The 18437-nt window shown below is 37.4% G+C and overlaps 1 protein-coding gene across 3 annotated transcripts in view; it reads right to left on the bottom strand.

Moving 5' to 3' along the window:
* Positions 1-18437, bottom strand: part of VPS41 (VPS41 subunit of HOPS complex) — a 178902-nt gene that overhangs the window by 126964 nt on the left and 33501 nt on the right. For all 3 annotated transcript variants that reach the window (XM_012777598.2, XM_076006294.1, XM_076006295.1), the window contains 2 exons: positions 16629-16736; positions 8826-8903 (listed from right to left, as the gene is read on the bottom strand). In XM_012777598.2, coding sequence (XP_012633052.1) covers positions 8826-8903; positions 16629-16736 — 186 coding nt within the window. The remainder of the gene's footprint in view (positions 1-8825; positions 8904-16628; positions 16737-18437) is intronic.

The raw sequence follows: 18437 nt of genomic DNA, 5'->3' as shown, positions 1-18437 counted from the left end.
CTATAAACACTTAATCCACAAACTTGAGATTATTTTTTAATGCAGAAAATTGGAAATATGACTTTCCTTGGCATCATTTATCAGAAGTTAGAATGATTTCCATTTAAGTAATTCTCAACTCATTTGACACATCTCTTATCACTCAATATACTGAGTCCAAATATAGAAAACAGGTTCTTTAAACACACAAGAATCTGAGACCTGTCAATCAGTCTTAGACAAGTATTACAGGCACTGGCACATTTGCACCAACAATGTACCATTTTGATCATATCAAAAGATACATGCCCTGCTTCCCAATTAATGATGCCACATCTAAAACAGCATGCTACAGATGGTATTTGCTTCAGGTTGACGAGCAAGTACCATTAGACTAATACTAGAAGAGGATTTCTTTGTTCAAGGATACATAGCTTAAGTTTTTAGATCTGCTCCAAAGATTCTTTCAATGGATAGTCATCCTAACATCACACTGGCCACATGAGTAAGCCCCAAATAGCTGGGCTGTTCAGGGGAAAAAAGAATGTATGGTATCTGTATTAACTCCCAAAGAAGCAGTCAGGTCTATACATTTCCCCATAATGTACACAGGATAATCCTGATGTAGGAAACAAAGATATAAAACTCTGATTATCTAGAAAAGTCTAGATATACAGAACTTTTCAGATTTGGAACTTTGTACTAGTTAAGCCAATTTCTATCAATCTTTCACATCTATCAATTCGCCAGCTTTTTAAATGAGCACTGAGGATACAGAGACAAATTACACAAAGAAACTGCCCTCAGAAAGTTAGTATTCTATGGGAAAAATGATACTATGGCAAATAACCTTAACAAATGTACAAGTTCAAGAAGGAGAGGTGACACAAAGAAGGAGATGGTTAAGCCACAAAGGATAAAAGAGGTGTCTGTGAATACTAAATATGCAATTTAAGAAACTTCAAGGAACACCAAATTTTCAGGATTATATTGGCAAAGAGAGAGAAGAGAAGGAAGATGAGCATTTCTTTTGCTGAAACATGAAGATGACTGATCTTCCAAACAACATTTATATATCAACACAAAGGAAAGAGAAAAGAGGAGCTGATTTATATTAGAAATAAATTCTTCTAAGCCAAAAAAAAACAAAAAAACAAAAAGCAACAAAAGGTCAGGAGTGCAGTCTAAAAGATAATTAAGTCCCAAAGTCCATGAAGAAAAATGAAACTGTGATCATTCACAGATGAGGAACCAGTCACAAAAATATCCTTTTAAACTTAGGTTAGGGAAGTGATCTAATAAGAATGTCTACCTACCTCAGGGAGGACTTGAACATACGGTGAGAGGAGGGCAGATGCGTGGGTGGGCAAGGAACACATAACCAGAGCAGTTCGAGCCCAGTTTCCCTCAGACTGCCTTACTTGGCACCTTTTATATCTGTAATGATCTTCTGAAGTTTCCTCAGCTTCTAAATTTTGATGACTTTATAAATTTCCTACAGCAACTAGGAAAAGTCTGAGGGTATATTAAAAACTTAAGTATTGCTGAATAAAAGTGTTACATTCCAAAAGTAGGATTTAAAGCTCAGATTTTATATTAGATAACTTGGACACCCATAACAAAATACCTTAGACTGGGTGACTTAACAGAAATTTAAATTCTCAAAAGTTTTGGAAGCTGGAAGTCCTGGATAACTTGGACACCCATAACAAAATACCTTAGACTGGGTGACTTAACAGAAATTTAAATTCTCAAAAGTTTTGGAAGCTGGAAGTCCTGGATAACTTGGACACCCATAACAAAATACCTTAGACTGGGTGACTTAACAGAAATTTAAATTCTCAAAAGTTTTGGAAGCTGGAAGTCCTAGCCCAGGGTGCCAACATGGTCGGGTTCTGGTGAGGGATCTCTTCCTGGCTTGCAGACAGAAGCCTTCTCACTATTTCCTCACATGGTAAGAGTTGGTTTGAGTTCTCTGGAGTCTCTTCCTATAAGGAAGCTAATCTGAGGACTCCTTTCTCATGGCCTTACCTAAATTTAATTACCCCCACAAAGGCCGTATTTCCAAATACCTAGAAAGATGGAGCTTAATGGAAAAAGTATATTCTAGAGAGAAAAAATGTGATTAAAAGCTTAGAAACAAGTATGCCAAAGGCAATATTTGGAAGGTGGTGAGTGGGTCAATATGACTAGAGAGAGAAGAAACTAAAACTAAGATTGGAAAGGTAGGTTTCAGCCACATGAACAGGGCCTGGAATGCTCAGCTAAAAAGTTAGGACTTTATATGGGAATTAATGAGGAGGCACAGAATGTTCTCAGAGATATGATGGTTAGACTTGGGGGAGGGCAACCAGAAACAGAGAGAACTATTAGGAAGTGTTAAAATTCGACAGTGTGTAGTGGATGAATAAAATGTGGTATATGTATACCATGGAGTACTATTCAGCTATAAGAAACAACAGTGACATAGCATCTCTTCTTTTCCTGGATAGAGCTAGAACCCATTCTACTAAGCGAAGCATCCCAAGAATGGAAAAATAAGCACCACATGTACTCACCAGCAAATTGGTATTAACTGATCAACACCTAAGTAGACATACAGGAATAACATTTATGGGGCGTCTGGCAGATGGGCAGGGGAATGGGTATACACATACATAATGAGTGTGATGCGTACCATCTGGGGGATGGGCACGCTTGAAGCTGACTCGGGGTGGAAGGAGAGAAAGGCAACACACGTAACCTAAACATTTGTACCCCCATAATATGCTGAAATAAAAAAGAAATAAAAAAAAATTCTACGGTATGAGTTAGCAACTAAGGAATACAGTCTGTCAGTTTAATCTCAAATCTAAAAGAGGACTAGAAATACCAATAGATTCTGCTATATAGAGTTCAAGAAGAACCCTCAACCCACCTGTGGTGTTATGATATACATAATGGTTTTCCTCCAGGGTTCCTGGCTCATAACTCCCAAAGCCCTTGCTAAGGTCTTCTGTTACAATGTTGGGTATGTTAGGCCTCAGAAAACAATCTCTCTGACCTTCTCCTGCTCTCCTATCACCTGCCGCAAGCCTGGATTCTAATCTTCTCTACCTTTCTGATTGTGGGTCATAAGACCCAAATTCCAGACAGAGTCCTGTCCCATAACCTGTCTACATGGTTGTCCACAAAAGCCCAAGAGGGCTGGATTTGGAGAGTTTTCGAAGAGCTGAACATATGGAGGCAGACAGGAAGGTGAATGAGAACTCATTCATGTGCTAGAAGGATGCAACACTCCAACTCCATGGGGAAACTCCGGAGCTCACTCTGGACTCTTCTAGACCTCACCCTGTGTATCTCTTCACCAGGCTCCGTGTTTATTTCCTTTAAGATACTCTTTGTAATAAACCAGTAAACATAAGTAGACATTTCCCTGAGTTCTGTGAGCTGCTCTAACAAATTAATCCAATGCAGAGAGGGAGTCAAGGGAATTCTAATTTGAAAACAGCCGGTCAGAATTCTGGAGGCCTAGAATACGGACTGGTAGGAAGGAGTCAGGCTTGGGGACTGAACCCTCAACTTGTGGGACCTGATGCTATCTCCAGGTAGACAGGATTGGAACTGAAACAGAGGATGCCCCACTGGTGTCCACTGCATGGTGTATGCAGAAAACCCCCACAGAAATCCTCGGTGCTGACTGTTGTGATCAGAGAGCAGAGGAAAAACGCAGTTTGAGAATTTTCCCAGAACACCATCTCTGCCTCAAAGATTAATTAAAAATTTAATATTTACCTTAACACAAAATGTCTATTAAACTCCTGTTTTGTTTATCCCTTTCCTTTTGTTAATCGTCTATTTTGTAAGTATTTATCTAACATCTCCTGTCATAGCACCTCACAACAAAGCCTCATTATTTTCTATTTCTAGCAAAGAAAAAAAACCAAAGGTAAACAGTAGAAATTTATGTTTATCAGTGGAGTTCTTTGCTTTCCCACTAGCATACTTAAAGGAATAATATTTAAAACATATGGCATAATGCTCCAAAATATTCAACAGACAGATGGCACAATAATTTGATAATCGCTTCCAAGTAAATACTCTTAATTAGTGAGCTTTAAATTAATATGCTTAAGGAAAGTGGAAGCTATTAAGGAGAAAGTACCTGCAGTCATATGCCGCACAGCAATGTCTCAGTCAAGGAGGAACCACATGTACCATATACCATGGTGGTCCCATCAGTTTATAATGAAGCTGAAAAATTCCTTTTGCCTAGTGACATTGTCACCATTGTGACGTAGCAACACAACATTCACATGTTTGTGGTGATAGTGGTACAAATAAAACTGTGCTGCCAGTCATATAAAAGCATTGGACATACAATTACGTACAGTATACAATACTTGATAATGACAATGAATGTCTGTTACTTGTTTATGTATTTACTAAACTGCACTTTTTATTGTTATTTTAGAGTGTACTCCTACTTATAAAAAAAAGTTACCTGGAAAACAGCCTCACGCAGGTCTTTCAGAAGGTATACCAGAAGAAGGCATTGTTATCATAGGCAATACATGTTATTGCCCCTAAAGACCTTCCAGTGGGATAAGATATGGAGGTGGAAGACAGTGATGTTGATGGTCCTGACCTTCTGTAGGCCTAGGCTAACGTATGTTTACTTTAGTTTTTAATAAAAAATTTTTTAAAGTAAAAAAAAATTTACGAATAGAAAAAAGCTTATTAAATAATGATATAAAGAAAGAAAATATAATACTTTTGCATAGTTGTACAATGTGTTTGTTTTAAGCTATGTTATTAAAAAACTTGAAAAATTAAAAAGTTTATAAAGTAAAAAAAGTTAGAGTAAGCTAAGGATAAATACATTAGTGAAGAAGAAAAAATTTTAATATAAATCTAGTGTAGCCTAACTATACAGTGTTCATAAAGCCCACAGTAGTGTACAGTAGTGTCCTGGGCCTTCACATTCACTCACCACTCACTCACTGACTCACCCAGAGCAACTTCCAGTCCTGCAAGATCCATTCATGGCAAGTCCCCTGTACAGGCACACCATTTTTCATCTCTTATACTGTATTTTATTGTACTTTTTCTGTGTTTAGATATGTTTAAATACACAAATATTTGCCACTGTATTACAACTGCCCATGGTATTCAGTACAGTAACATGAAGTACAGGTTTGTAGACCTGGAGCAGTAGGTTACACCACATAGCCTAGAGGTAGAGTAGGCTCCATCACATTAATTTGTGTAAGTACACGCTGTAACATCTGCAAAAAGGACAAAAATCTCCCAATGAAGCGCTTCTCAGAATGTACTCGTTAAGTGACAGATGACTATACTATGATTCATGGCATCTTATGAGCAAAAATATCATGTGGGAATTCAAAAAGAATCTGAGATCCTCTAAGGACTTTTTAAGTCATGTTATTTTATTCTGTGAGTTAAGTAAAACTGAATTTTATCCATTAGGTTTGAGTTAACATAAAGCAGTATCTAAAAGTAATCTCAAAAAACCATTTGTGGCTAAAGCATTTTAATTAACATATATGCTGAATATTCCATCAAATATACTGAAATCTGGGTATCAACATATAAAGTGTCACCTGAGTAGCTGTCATTCCTGATTAATAGAACAATCACAGACATAGACATAGTATGACACAGGATCCTATTAACCTATTAATGTAAGCACAGAAGAATATATAGCCATGGGAGAAACTTCCATGGCATGATTCACTTACATAAAGATCTCTGACACCAACGTAGGAAATTTGTTGATATTTATAAGTGAGTAGCAGAAAGGGTTGCCTCAACAGACAAGGACAGTTTGAGCTTTGCTCAAGATCAACTAAAGACACATACACATATGTAGGTGTTTGTGCAAGTATGTTACTGAGGTACAAGTCATACAGAATCAAATGGACAAATCTCAAATACATAGTTTAGTGATTTTTACATGTGTGTATACCTGGGAAATCATCAGACAGGATATTTTCAGCACTCCAGAAGATTCCCCTGTGTTCCCTCCAAGGTCAAATCATTATTTGACTCTATTATCATAGTTTAGTTTTACCTTTTCTTGATCATCATATAAAAGTTATCATACACATGTACACATTTGTCTGGCTTCTTTGGCTGAACATTAAGTCTGTGAAATTCATCTATGTTGTTGGATGTATTGATAGTTTGTTCTTATTAATTACTAAGAATGTACCACAATTTATTTATCCATTCATTGGACATTTAAGTTATTTCCAGTTTGAGGCGCTTATGAATTAAGCTACAATTAACATCTTCTATATGTTTTTTGGGGGACATATGCATTGCATGCATTTTTCTTGAGTACATATTCAAGAGTGCAACTGCAATGACAGGCATATGCTTAACTTTAATAGATTCTGCCTAACAGCATTTCTTCTGAAATATTAATGGAAAAAGAAATATCTTTTTGCAACATGCAGAATGATTTGTTTAGTTATTTCTTATTTTATATCACATATATTTAAAGTAAAGTTAGATACCCTCTAGTACAATGATTCCATCCCAACTCAAATACCAGAATCACCTGGGAAATCTTTTAAAAAGAATGATTCCTTGATCATTCTTCAATTCCTTGATTCCTGCCAAACAAATTCCTACCAGTTAGTGAGGATTAGAAACTACCGCTTCATGACTTTTATTACCAGAATCAAAACTTAAATGCAATGAATGGGTGAAAAAGATATTTCATGAGAAAATAAAAAATGTTATATAAATGTAAGGTATGATTTTACTTAATTTTAATTTGTTTAAATTAATTACCTAGAAGTGATAACTAAAGTCAGGGATGTTTATTCATTAATTTTTTAAATGTTTGTTTCTCTGTGTTTCTACTAAAGAGAAAAGTTCTTGACTAACTATGGCAACCATTGCACTCAAAGATAGCAAATCGAAGTCAGAACAATGTTTTTGGAATTGGAAAGAATCCGTTTATAAGAAGAGTGATACAGACCCCTACAAAAGCAACACCATCATCAGAAAGGGGAAAATCTCAGAGGTGAGAACATGAGATTAAGACTCTTCTCAAAACATAACAAAAATCTGAAACTTGTCACTTGAATGCCATATAGCTAATATGATGATGACCATGAAGAAGCCATGGCTTTATGAAAAACTTGTCAACAGAAGACTACCAACTGCCTGAGTAAATACACAGAAATAGCACCAAACCATGTCCTCCCCAATCCACCCCTGCAAAAAAAAACGTGCAAAGCTATAGAGAGCTTAATTTTCAAAGATGTCATATAGGCAAGACTGAAAAACAACTGAAGAAAGATTTGGGTAAATTTATGGGTGATACCACAAATTACCTGAAAGAGGATGGATGTAGGATATACTTGACATAAAACTGACATCAGAGAAGATATAACTGAAAGCTTTTACAGAGTAGATACAAGGACTGACTTTTGGTAATAGAACTAATGGTATATGCCCATGCACCTTGGCAAGCAAGCACTGTCATTTCTATACAATATTAAAAAGACTTACTTAGAAGCAGAGTATCAGAGAATAATTACACTGGAGCAAGAAATTTAAGAGACCATACAGGCAAAGTCTTTTCTAAAGGTGAGGAGGCATGCATGACTCAACAAAAAACAGCCCTAGGCCACCACCAGCTAACATATTTTAATGGATGGCGACTGAAAGACCAAATACTTAGGTCATCAAGATGCACGTCCAGCATCCAGAAGGTAAATAAAGGAGGGTCAAAGTTTATTTCGCTTGTCCTTTGAAAGGGATGCTAAAGTAAAACAAGAAGCCACAATTTGCCTGATGTATCAGTATGATTACAGCACACATTGCCCTTTCTGGGCCGCTCCAAAGAGTCTGTCATCAGTCAGTGGTTCCATTTCTTTTAAGCAAAACAAGGTACCCCTTTTCCTTTCAGCTTCAGAAACTATAGCCTCCTTTAGAAGCTACACAAATACCTTATGATGGATCTTTTGAAAAGCACTCACAGTTTTTTCAAAAAAGTAGCAACTGTCCTCCAAAACAATCATCTTTTTAACCACAAATGTTAATACTCACACAACCACAGAAGCTCTTGATACTTTTAAGGTAGACCTTAAACACCAAAATCAAGCCTCAAATTCAATAGTTCTTTTATCCTCAACGATGCCAAATCACAACTAAAAAAATTAAAAGCCTGATTCTTTGCTTTCAATCAATATAATCCCAAGAGTCCAAGCATCCAAACATTCACATAAAATATTTTAACTTTATGTATTTAGAAGAGATAAGCTGATTCAGTAAGGTGATCAATAAGATTGATCTCAGTAAGATGACAGGGCATGTACTTACAACTGACATTAGTCACCAAATGAAGGGGTTAGTACTTTAGGATGCCACAAACTCCCTGAGTATAAATTAGCACCATTATTCACCAACAAAGCAGCATTTTTTCTTCTAGTAACAGTTCACCTAGATATTCTACATTATTACAATGTAAAAAAAAAAAACCACAAAAGAGTATTCTGAATGCTCAATTTAAAGTCAAATGGATGATTATAATTAAAGAATTATAATTAAACAGATTTATAAAAATGGATTTTTACATGGAGTTTATATTAAATATACAAAAGATACCCAGTCAAAATAAATAATATATATATTTAGACCTCTTTCTTTATAAGTCACCTTTAAAATTTTTAGAATATACAATGAAGTTCAGATTTATATCCTTAGCACTGATTTAATTGATAAAGATGCTCTTTATACTGTCAAAACAAACTGTTAAAACTCATATTCTAAAGCACATATTCTTAGCATAAAGTTTAGCCATACATTATTTTATACCATATACTTACTACATCAAACTTCTGAGTGATGTTCCCTTGGACATCAAGTAAATAAACTTTGCCATAATGTGTGCCCAGTGCCAAAAACTGTAAGAAGAACAAAGAGGTAGATTAATGTACTATTAATACACAATTAGTAATTAAACCATTTTGAAAGTCAAGATGCTTAATGTATAAATGATCTGCAATGTCTCGGAAGATATGCATTCCTTGGAGAAGGCTTGTTTCCAGCTTCAGGGAAATAACAGAACAGGGCCTATTTTATTGTGATAGTGCAAGCTAGCTGTCAGAATGACTCATGAGGACCCTCATCTACTGACAACTAATGGTGTGTATGCAGTCTGTACACAATGCCTGATGGACTGAGGCAGTAAATTAAAAATGCAGCCGTGAAAGCACGACCAACCTACAGCTGAACTCAAAGTCAGCAAGGAATGATTAAGAAACTCCCCCTAATTTATGGCAAATGTGTAAATCTGTGCTATCATTTAAATTGCACACATGCACACAAAAAACAAAATATATTTTAGATTGAAAAATCCAAGCCATATTCAGGTACCAAAAAACCCAGATATATTATGCTTTCAGTTAGCTTTAATATGCCTCAATAAAAGTTAATGTATAATACTGAGTGTAAATGTTTATATTCTAATGCAGAAAAAATCCTTTTCTGTCATAAAATAACTTGAGCAAAATATTCATTTTATGATATAGAACTAGTTCACAACTCCTACTCTTTAATTCTCTGCACTAACACTTAAGCAAACCAGAAGAAACTTTAGGACTACCTAAAATATGACATGAGAGTTTTCCTCCGTTTTATTTCTTTAAGCATTACTCAAATAGTCCAAAATTTTCTGTATTTCATTGCATGTGAACATGCTTCAATGCAACCCATAATGAAATGCTCAAATTTACAGGCACTACTAAGCGTTTCAGTCAAGCAGCACAATCTTTAAAAAATAACCTTACAGAAAGTCAAGATTTAAAAGGATTTATCAAAATGGAATTGCTTAAAATGAAATTTCAGTTCAGGCACTTAAAATATGAAGCTACATTAAAGAGGAGTCACAAAAAGGGAAAGAAGGGGTTCATTAGAAATTCATCCCCTGCAATGCCTTTCACTCCTGCAAGGTTGCCTTTTTTCAGGAAGAAAAAAGTCCCCAGGGTAAAAAAATCAATACTGGTTAATAAAACATCAGGTGTGCAGACATAACTAGGTATGACGATTCCGCTGCACAGGCCTGCCTGAATGCACCAGGTGCCATGACGATTAGTCATCCAGGGCGGACAGCAAGCCTGGTGAAAAGAGGATGCTTGGGCGCTGGAAGGGAAAGGGGAAGAGGTAATTCTGGGGGGAAATTAGTCTGAATATTTAAACCAAACAGGAATGTTTCCTCCAGAGCAAAAGAACATTCTAATCAGAAATAGGGGACTCAAATGGTTGTAATTTTATCTCTACTGTGACATTCTGACAATATTTAAAGGGAGAAACACCACACAAGATATGAACTAACAACAAACAATACTCCATTCTGAGGCTATCTGTGGTAAAAGAATGGGTCTTAAAAGCTCACAGCACCCCAAGTATCTCACAGTATTGATTCTCCTCATAAATACTGTATTTAGTTTGTTAGGAAACCAAGGGAGATTGGATCCTTAAAATACTTTAATACTGTGTCATTCTCTGACACCTCTGTAAAGGCTATTTTTGAACTTCTAATTACATTTTATTTTACGGAAGTTTTAGAGATTCCATACAGGGTACTTTACCCAAATATTAATTCCTTCTCTTCATTTTTTTTCAAAATTACTAGTTTTATTCATTTAACATTTAAGATAGAAAGAAAACATAAAATATTATTTTGATTTAATAGTTTCATCCTAAAACTATAATTATGTTACAATATTTTTGAAAAAGAAATTCAGTGATTTGTTTTTATGACCTCTTGTTTGGGAAAACATTTCACCATTTAGATTAGTTATTCCTACTTTCTTTTAGAAATGAATATGTGCTCTTCAAAAAAAGTTTAATAAGCTGATCACATTTATTTAACTACTAAAATTATGGATGAGTCCTATATTCATTTGCTAATGCTTTTAACTACTTGAAATACAACAAAAAATGCAAAACTGGCCACAAATGTGACAGAATATAAATACAAATGCTTCAAATTTTACTCTCCTTCCAGCCCATTACAAGTCTTGAGCTTCTGTAACTATTGACTTTTGTTTCTAACCTCAAAGCACTTAAAATCCAGGATGGAAAAGGAATAATTTCATTAGTCCATTTCATGTTGAATTATAGAAACTTGATTCACTTTATAAACTATCAGATTGACCATCCCATCCTTTGAAATCCACTAAACACACCTGCTTTTACTTTGAACTTTATGTAAGCAACTAAAGTAATTTGTACATATAAGTCTGTAAAGATTGGACTTTTAGTAAATAAACAAGTAGAAGAGGTGGTAAGCAGTTTTTTGGACATCACAAAAGAGACAAGAAGTAGTACATTTCAAATTTGGTCAGCTGCCTAATATCCTCTACCTTTCTCATAGTGTCTTATAGTATTCACAGCATTAGAGCATAGAGTGCACCTTCAGTTACTCATGAGGAATTAAGTTGGGGAATTGATGAGACTTCCCTGTAAACAGTCAATGAGTGGCTGAGTTAGGGCCAGTATTAAAAGCTGAAATACCCTCAGCTGGATCAGAATCATGGCTCTCAGACAAAGAGTGCATGATCTAAAAGTTAGCATTGACTACCACTTGCAATCACCATGCTCTTTGGCCACATTGGTTTAAGGACAATGTTGATAAAGTTCGACCTCAGAGCAGACAAACTTTGTTCTTCATTTCATTCACTTAGTGGTACACTCAACCAATAGACAAAAAGCACTATAACATGCTTAAAGAGCAAAGGTGACTTAAAAAGGTTATGGAATTATGGCGGAAAATAGATATTAAAAATTAAGTAATTACAATTAAATTCAATGAATATGCTTAAAATAGAAGTGTCTCTAAGACCCTTTGGAACATAATAGGTGTCAACTGTGCTAAACTTTAAAGGAGGAAGTAGAAAATAGACACTGAGGCAGATAAGGTAGGCTTGCGGTAAGGATCTATTTAGGCAGAGTGGATACAACTTGCTCATGGAGTCACATAAAAAGCAGGGGAAAAAATCAAGAAATTATATGCAGTTTTATAATGGATGAAGCATCTAATTCATGCCCAGTGGGAGAAACAGGTGACGAGGTTGAAAAGGTCAGCTAATAAGAGGCATTCAAATATTTATGGAAAGATGAAAGGCAGGAAAAGCAGAGGAAAGCAGGGTGAGCAGGTCCAAATCATTAAGACGTCGGGAAGCCAATAAAAAATTCTAAGAAGGAGAATTACATGATCAGATTGGAATTTCTGGAAGATCTCTTTAGTAGAAGTGTTATGAATGGACTAGAGTGAAAGCATATCTAAAGGAAAATAGATTAGCTCATGATACATATGTGTATTAGTTCCAGGGAAAAATAATGAATGCCTAAATTAACAGAAGGAAAGGGCTCAGGATGGGAGTGGATTTAAGAGGAAGTGGGGTTGTGAGTAAAAACACCCAAGCGTTGCTCCCAGAGCACCACCTTTATGGCAGAAAGTGGTAAGACGTACACCAATCTTAGAGGGGTCTTCAAAAAGTTTATGGAAAATGCATATTACAAAAAAACTATACAAAGATTTCAAAATGTTTTGCACCAAAATAAACTCATACTAACTCATTATAACATGTCCGAACAAGATCTAGTTTGAGGCACTAAGAAGAATAAGACTAGTTTAAAAAAAAAAAAGCCCCAATCACAGCAACATGAATTCTGCTAAAACTGAAACAAGAACACCAAATTTATGGTGACACTTCAGTAGAAGAATGGTAAAATCACTGATTTTTACAAAATGTTTATGGAAACAATACCCCACAGAAATCAGCAGTTTACAAATGGACAACTCATTTTAAGAAGGGAGGAGACAATGTTAAAGATGAAGTCCATTGCGGCAGAACATCCACATCAATTTGTGAAGGAAAAATTCATCTTGTTCATGCCCTAATTGAAAAGGACTGATGATTAATAGCAGAAACAATAGCTAACACCACAGACATCTCAACTGGTTCAACTTACACAATTCTGACTGAAAAATTAAAGTTGAGCAAACTTTCCATTCAATGGGTGCCCAAACCGTTGCACTCAGATCAGCTGCAGATAAGAGCAAAGCTTCCAGGGGAAATTTTAAATAAGTGGGATCAAGATCTGGAAGCAATTCTTCAAAGAATAGTAACAGGAGATGAAACATGGCTTTATCAGTATGATACTAAAGAAAAAGCAAAATCAAAGCAATGGCTACCAAGGCATGGAAGTGGTCCAGTCAAAGCAAAAGTGGACCAGTCAAGAGTAAAGGTCAAGGCACATCAGTTTTTTGTGGGATGCTCCAGGCATTTTGCCTGTGGACTTTCTGGAGGGCCAAAGAACAATAACATCTGCTTATTATGACAGTGTTTTGAGAAAGTCAGCCAAAGCTTTAGCATCAAAGCATCCAAGAAAGCTTGACCTGAGAGTCCTTCACCATAATAATGCCCCTGCTAATTACTCTCATGAGACAAGGGCAATTTTGAGATAGTTTCAGTGGGAAATCATTAGGCATCCACCTTACAGTCCTGATTTGATGACTTCTCACTCCTTTTTGTTTCCTAACGTTTTTTTTTTTTGGCAAGAGTCCTGGTCTTATTGTCCTGTGCTAGAGTGCCATGGCATCATCACAGCTCACTACAACTTCCAACTTTTGGACTCAAACGATCCTCCCACCTCAGCCTCCCAAGTAGCTGGGGCTACAAGCATGTACCACCACACCCACTTAATTTTTCTGTTTTTAGTACAGATGGGGTTTCACTCTTGCTCAGGCTAGTCTCGAACTCCTGAGCTCAAGCGATCCTCCCACCTCAACCTCCCAGAGTGCTAAGATTACAGGTGTGAGCCACCACACCTGGTCTTGTTTCTTAATCTTAAAAAGTCTTTAAAAGAGCACCAATTTTTCTTCAGTTAATAATGTAAAAAATACTGGAATGACACAGTTAAATTCCCAGGACCCTCAGTTCTTTGGAGATGGTGTAAATGATTGGTATCTTCACTTACAAAAGTGTCTGGACCTTGATGGAGCTTATATTGAGAAATACAGTTTATTTTTTAAAATTTTATCTTTTAATCCCATTTTTCCATTAACTTTTTGAAGTCCCCTCATATACAGGGAGCAAGATGGTAGTGGGCCTTACATACCATATTAAAGAGCCCAATTTTAGCAGATGATGAAAATCATACAAGGGTTTTATAATCTGTATTTTCGACAGATCATTCTGGCAACCAACTGACAGATGGGTTTACAGTGGGAAAATCAGAGGCACAAGAGATTCACGTATTTACCTATACAGCAGGAGAAGATGGGGGCCTAAACTAGAACAAGGGTGGTAAGAAAATCACTAGGACTTAAGGAATGGCTAGGTGGAAGGGGAGAAGGAGTCATCTTTAACTTAGGTGACAAAGGAGATAGTGATGTCACCAAATGGAACAGAGAAGAGAAAACAGATGCCAGTTTAGAGGAAAAATAAGATGAATTCATTACGGATATGCTGAGTTTCAGGTAAAAAAAGAAGAAAGGCTGAGATGTTTAGGAGGCACCTAGATAAATAAGCATGTTATTCAGATGAGGGTCATTGCATAGGTAGTCATAGAAATCATGAGATTTAAAACCAAGAGAAAGTACGAATTAAGAAGAAATGTAGATGGATAGCCCAAATCCTGGGAAAATCAACACATAAGGGAAAGGTGGATATAAAGGAAAGTGAAAGAAACAGAAGGGAGTATCATGATGTCATGAGTATCATTGAGAAAATAAGAGAATGGTGTCATGGTAAGTTTTGAGAAGAAAGATGAGATCCACAATTTAAAATCAGCAAAACATCCATAAACAGAATGGATACACAAAATATGGTGTGTCCATACAATGGAATACTATTCAGCAATAAGAAGGAATGAAGTACCAATAGATTCTATGTCACAGATGAACCTCAAAAACATTACACTAAGTGAAAGAAGCCAGACGCAGAGAGTAAATAATGTATGATTGCATTTATATGAAATATCCCAGATAGGCAAATCTATAGAAATAGCAAGTAGATTAGTGGGTACCTGGGGCTGGCATTAGATATGTCCTATGACATAACATATATCTCTGGGAGAAAAGGGAGGAAATAAGATGATGTGAAGAAGAAAGTGGACAAAAAGGGCCTTGAACAGGAGGAAGAAATCCTCCTGTGGGTTAAGATGGGTGTGGATCCAGAGGAGTTGGGAAAGGGGTTGGAAGCTGGGGCTCATCATGCCTGATGGTTTCAATGTTCCTAAATAAAAATGACATTATCTTCTGGGAAGGAAGGGACAGTGGTTGAGAAGGGAGACTGAAGACTAAAGGATCTGATGAAGAACAAATAAATAATAGTATTTTTAGTGACAAATTTACGTAGGCACATAAGTCTGTATGCTGCCCTGGGCATTAGAGCACTCACTATTCAGAGTTGAGAGTTGGCTGGGAGGCACAATGGAAATCAGAGATGTAAGAGGATTCAGATGCTGGTAAAGTAAAGTTAGAATAATTAATCATTTCACAGGCACAGAAAAAAGAAAAAGAATGGATTGGAGATCAGGACTCCACAAAGTCACAGAACAAGGTTTGTGGGAAAGTGAACACAAAAGCTTGAAGGCTAAAAGGGGTCAACAGAGTATGATGGAGACTGGAAATCCTCCTGTTCCAAGTGCTGACACCATCCAGCATGTGGCCTTGGAGATGAAACAGGTAAGCAGTGAAAGTCACTGGAAGTAAATTAGGTTGAAGAACTGCAAAACCAGTCATCAGTGAGTGAGGGACAGTGACAGGAAGTTGGGAGATGGCAGCAGTGAGGAGGGGTCGATGGTGTTATAGCAGGCACCTCAAAGGAGGGGGTTTCTGGCAAAACAAGACTAAACAAAAACACTGTTAAAGTGTTGAGTGAGTACAGGACTCTATTTACAATGGAACAAAATCTGAAGTAAAAAGGAATTAGCACGGCAGGAGCTTGAGCAACACTGCTGGTAACACAGGATATAAAGGCAGGAGAGGTGGGGAGTTCTCCTACTGTGGAAGAACTAAGACTCATAGGCTCACAGGGAGGAAGAAAGGGACAGCACAAACTCCCTGACCTCAATATTCCGACTAAGACACAGACTGTTCAGGTCCAAGAATAGGCTAACCGTGCCACCAGTACTTAGCCTGGACTCAGAAAGTTAGTGGGAGATTTGTTATAGCAAGAACTCAGATATGGAACATACACATTCATTCATATAACATAGAAGCAATAATTTGGGGCATTTCTACTGATTCCTAACACCTGCAATATAATCTCTTCTTCCTCATAAAAGAGAGCTTCACATTTTCTAATCTTTACATGTTCCTAATCTAATCTTTGTAATTTGAGCAATTCAGTGATTGAGTTTCCACATCGATCACTATATAAATTCTACTTAATATACACTTGGAATGTATTGTATGTGTTTGCGTGGGTATTTACACATATACAAAATATTTGGGGTTGTTGTTTTGTTTTTTGTCAGTAGGGAAGAAGGGAATAGTAGCAGGGAGACATGATCACTGTAAGAAAACCACCAACAAAAGTTTCAGGACTGCAAAGTACAAACAAACTTACAACAGAAACGACTTACGGAACAATGCTCTCGCAGTGTTCCCTTACCTTGTCATGGACTGTCATGCAGCTAGCTGCATCTTTCTGAAGAATTTCCGTTACCCCATTGGAAAGCCTTTCATACTTCAGTTTGGGCTCCTCTTCACTCTCTTCCTCCTGCATGAAAAGCAGAGAAAAATGACAGACGTCATGGATTTGTTTTGAAAGACTCTAAACACACTTCTTAGGGGGGAACCACCAATGATTTCCTCAGTGACTGTCAAAAAGTACAACTATAGCTAAAAGTTAAGATCTCTGTGCTTCACTTTGTCAACTGGGTGTATCAATTGCTACAACTTCACCGGTAAAATACATTCAAAAGTTGAAAACAGGAGGACACAGACTTGTATTATTACTAACCTTGTATGTTCAACCTTACAGTTTGGTACAGCTCCATAAAATATTCTTATGCCTTGTAGTTATGGAATACGGTTATTAATCAATATTGACTATAATGACCATAAATTAATAAATCAAAGATAGTTGTAAAAATTATTACAATAATGATTAAGAATAAGATTTTATTTTACATTAGTAAGTAATGAGAAACATAAAAGTTCATATATTTAAAACTGTTATAGCATAAATCTGGCCAAAATAGAAGTTCACAAAAATAATCGACTCATTGGCATTTCCTTTAAAATTAAGTGTATAGGGGAAGGAAGGCCAAGATGGTGGACTAGAAGCAGCCCACAACACGCTGCTTTCAAGGAGACAATTAAAACTTGCAAGTAAATGCCCACCTACAGATGAGCCCTCTTAAAGAGAGCACTGTAAATCATCAGAGAAGCCATGGGAGACACTCAGAGTGAGGGAGACAGGGACAGGGAGACCCACTTGCCAAGATAGGAAGGTACCTGAGAGATACCTACACAACATGGGGAAAGGATAAAGGAGAAAACCCCAGGGCCCCACACTCCCCACAAGAACACTGAGACTTGAACTGTGAGGGGGCCTCCCACCACCACCATGAGCCTCAGTATTGATCAGGGAACTGTCTGGAGACTGTACAGTGATGTTGCATCACACGGCAGGGCCAGCAGGGACCTGCTGGCCTCGGTTCCTGGGTTGCCACAGCTAACACCACTCCAAACTCTTGGGTCCAGAGCACCCGGTCTACACAGGGTTTAGCTTTGCTGCAACTGTGTCTACATCGACCCTTACCAGGCCAGGAGGGGAGTAGGGAGAGCAGACGTTCTCTCATGCCAGTAATTAGGAGCCAAGCGTCCCCTTCCCACCAAGAAATTCAAATGGAGCAGGCACCAATGCCACTCCAGAGGTCTCACAGTAGCAGATGCAAGAGGACCTGTGTGAGACAGCTCCAGCCATCCAGCAGTCCAGCCCCCACAGCCCAGCACACCAACAAGCAGAACAAGACCTCCCTCCACACACACACCCTGCACACACATCCCCGCCCGCACGATACCATGCAGAGGTCCACCCCCCAGAGGACCTATGATCCAGCAGACTGGCACACTGTCAGTATCGTCTTGATACCAAAGCCAGGAAAGGACACAATGAAAAAAGAAAACTAAAAACCAATATCACTCATGAACATTGATGTAAAATCCTCAATAAGATACTAGCAAATCTGGCCGGGCGCGGTGGCTCACGCCTGTAATCCTAGCTCTTGGGAGGCCGAGGCGGGCGGATTGCTCAAGGTCAGGAGTTCAAAACCAGCCTGAGCAAGAGCGAGACCCCGTCTCTACTATAAATAGAAAGAAATTAATTGGCCAACTGATATTTATATAAAAAAATTAGCCGGGCATGGTGGCTCATGCCTGTAGTCCCAGCTACTCGGGAGGCTGAGGCAGAAGG

The sequence above is a fragment of the Microcebus murinus genome, chromosome 9 (assembly GCF_040939455.1).
Source record: "Microcebus murinus isolate Inina chromosome 9, M.murinus_Inina_mat1.0, whole genome shotgun sequence".
In the NCBI taxonomy this organism is placed as follows: Eukaryota; Metazoa; Chordata; class Mammalia; order Primates; family Cheirogaleidae; genus Microcebus; species Microcebus murinus.
Note: the sequence above shows the minus strand (reverse complement) of the source record. Positions and strands in the feature narration are given on the sequence as shown.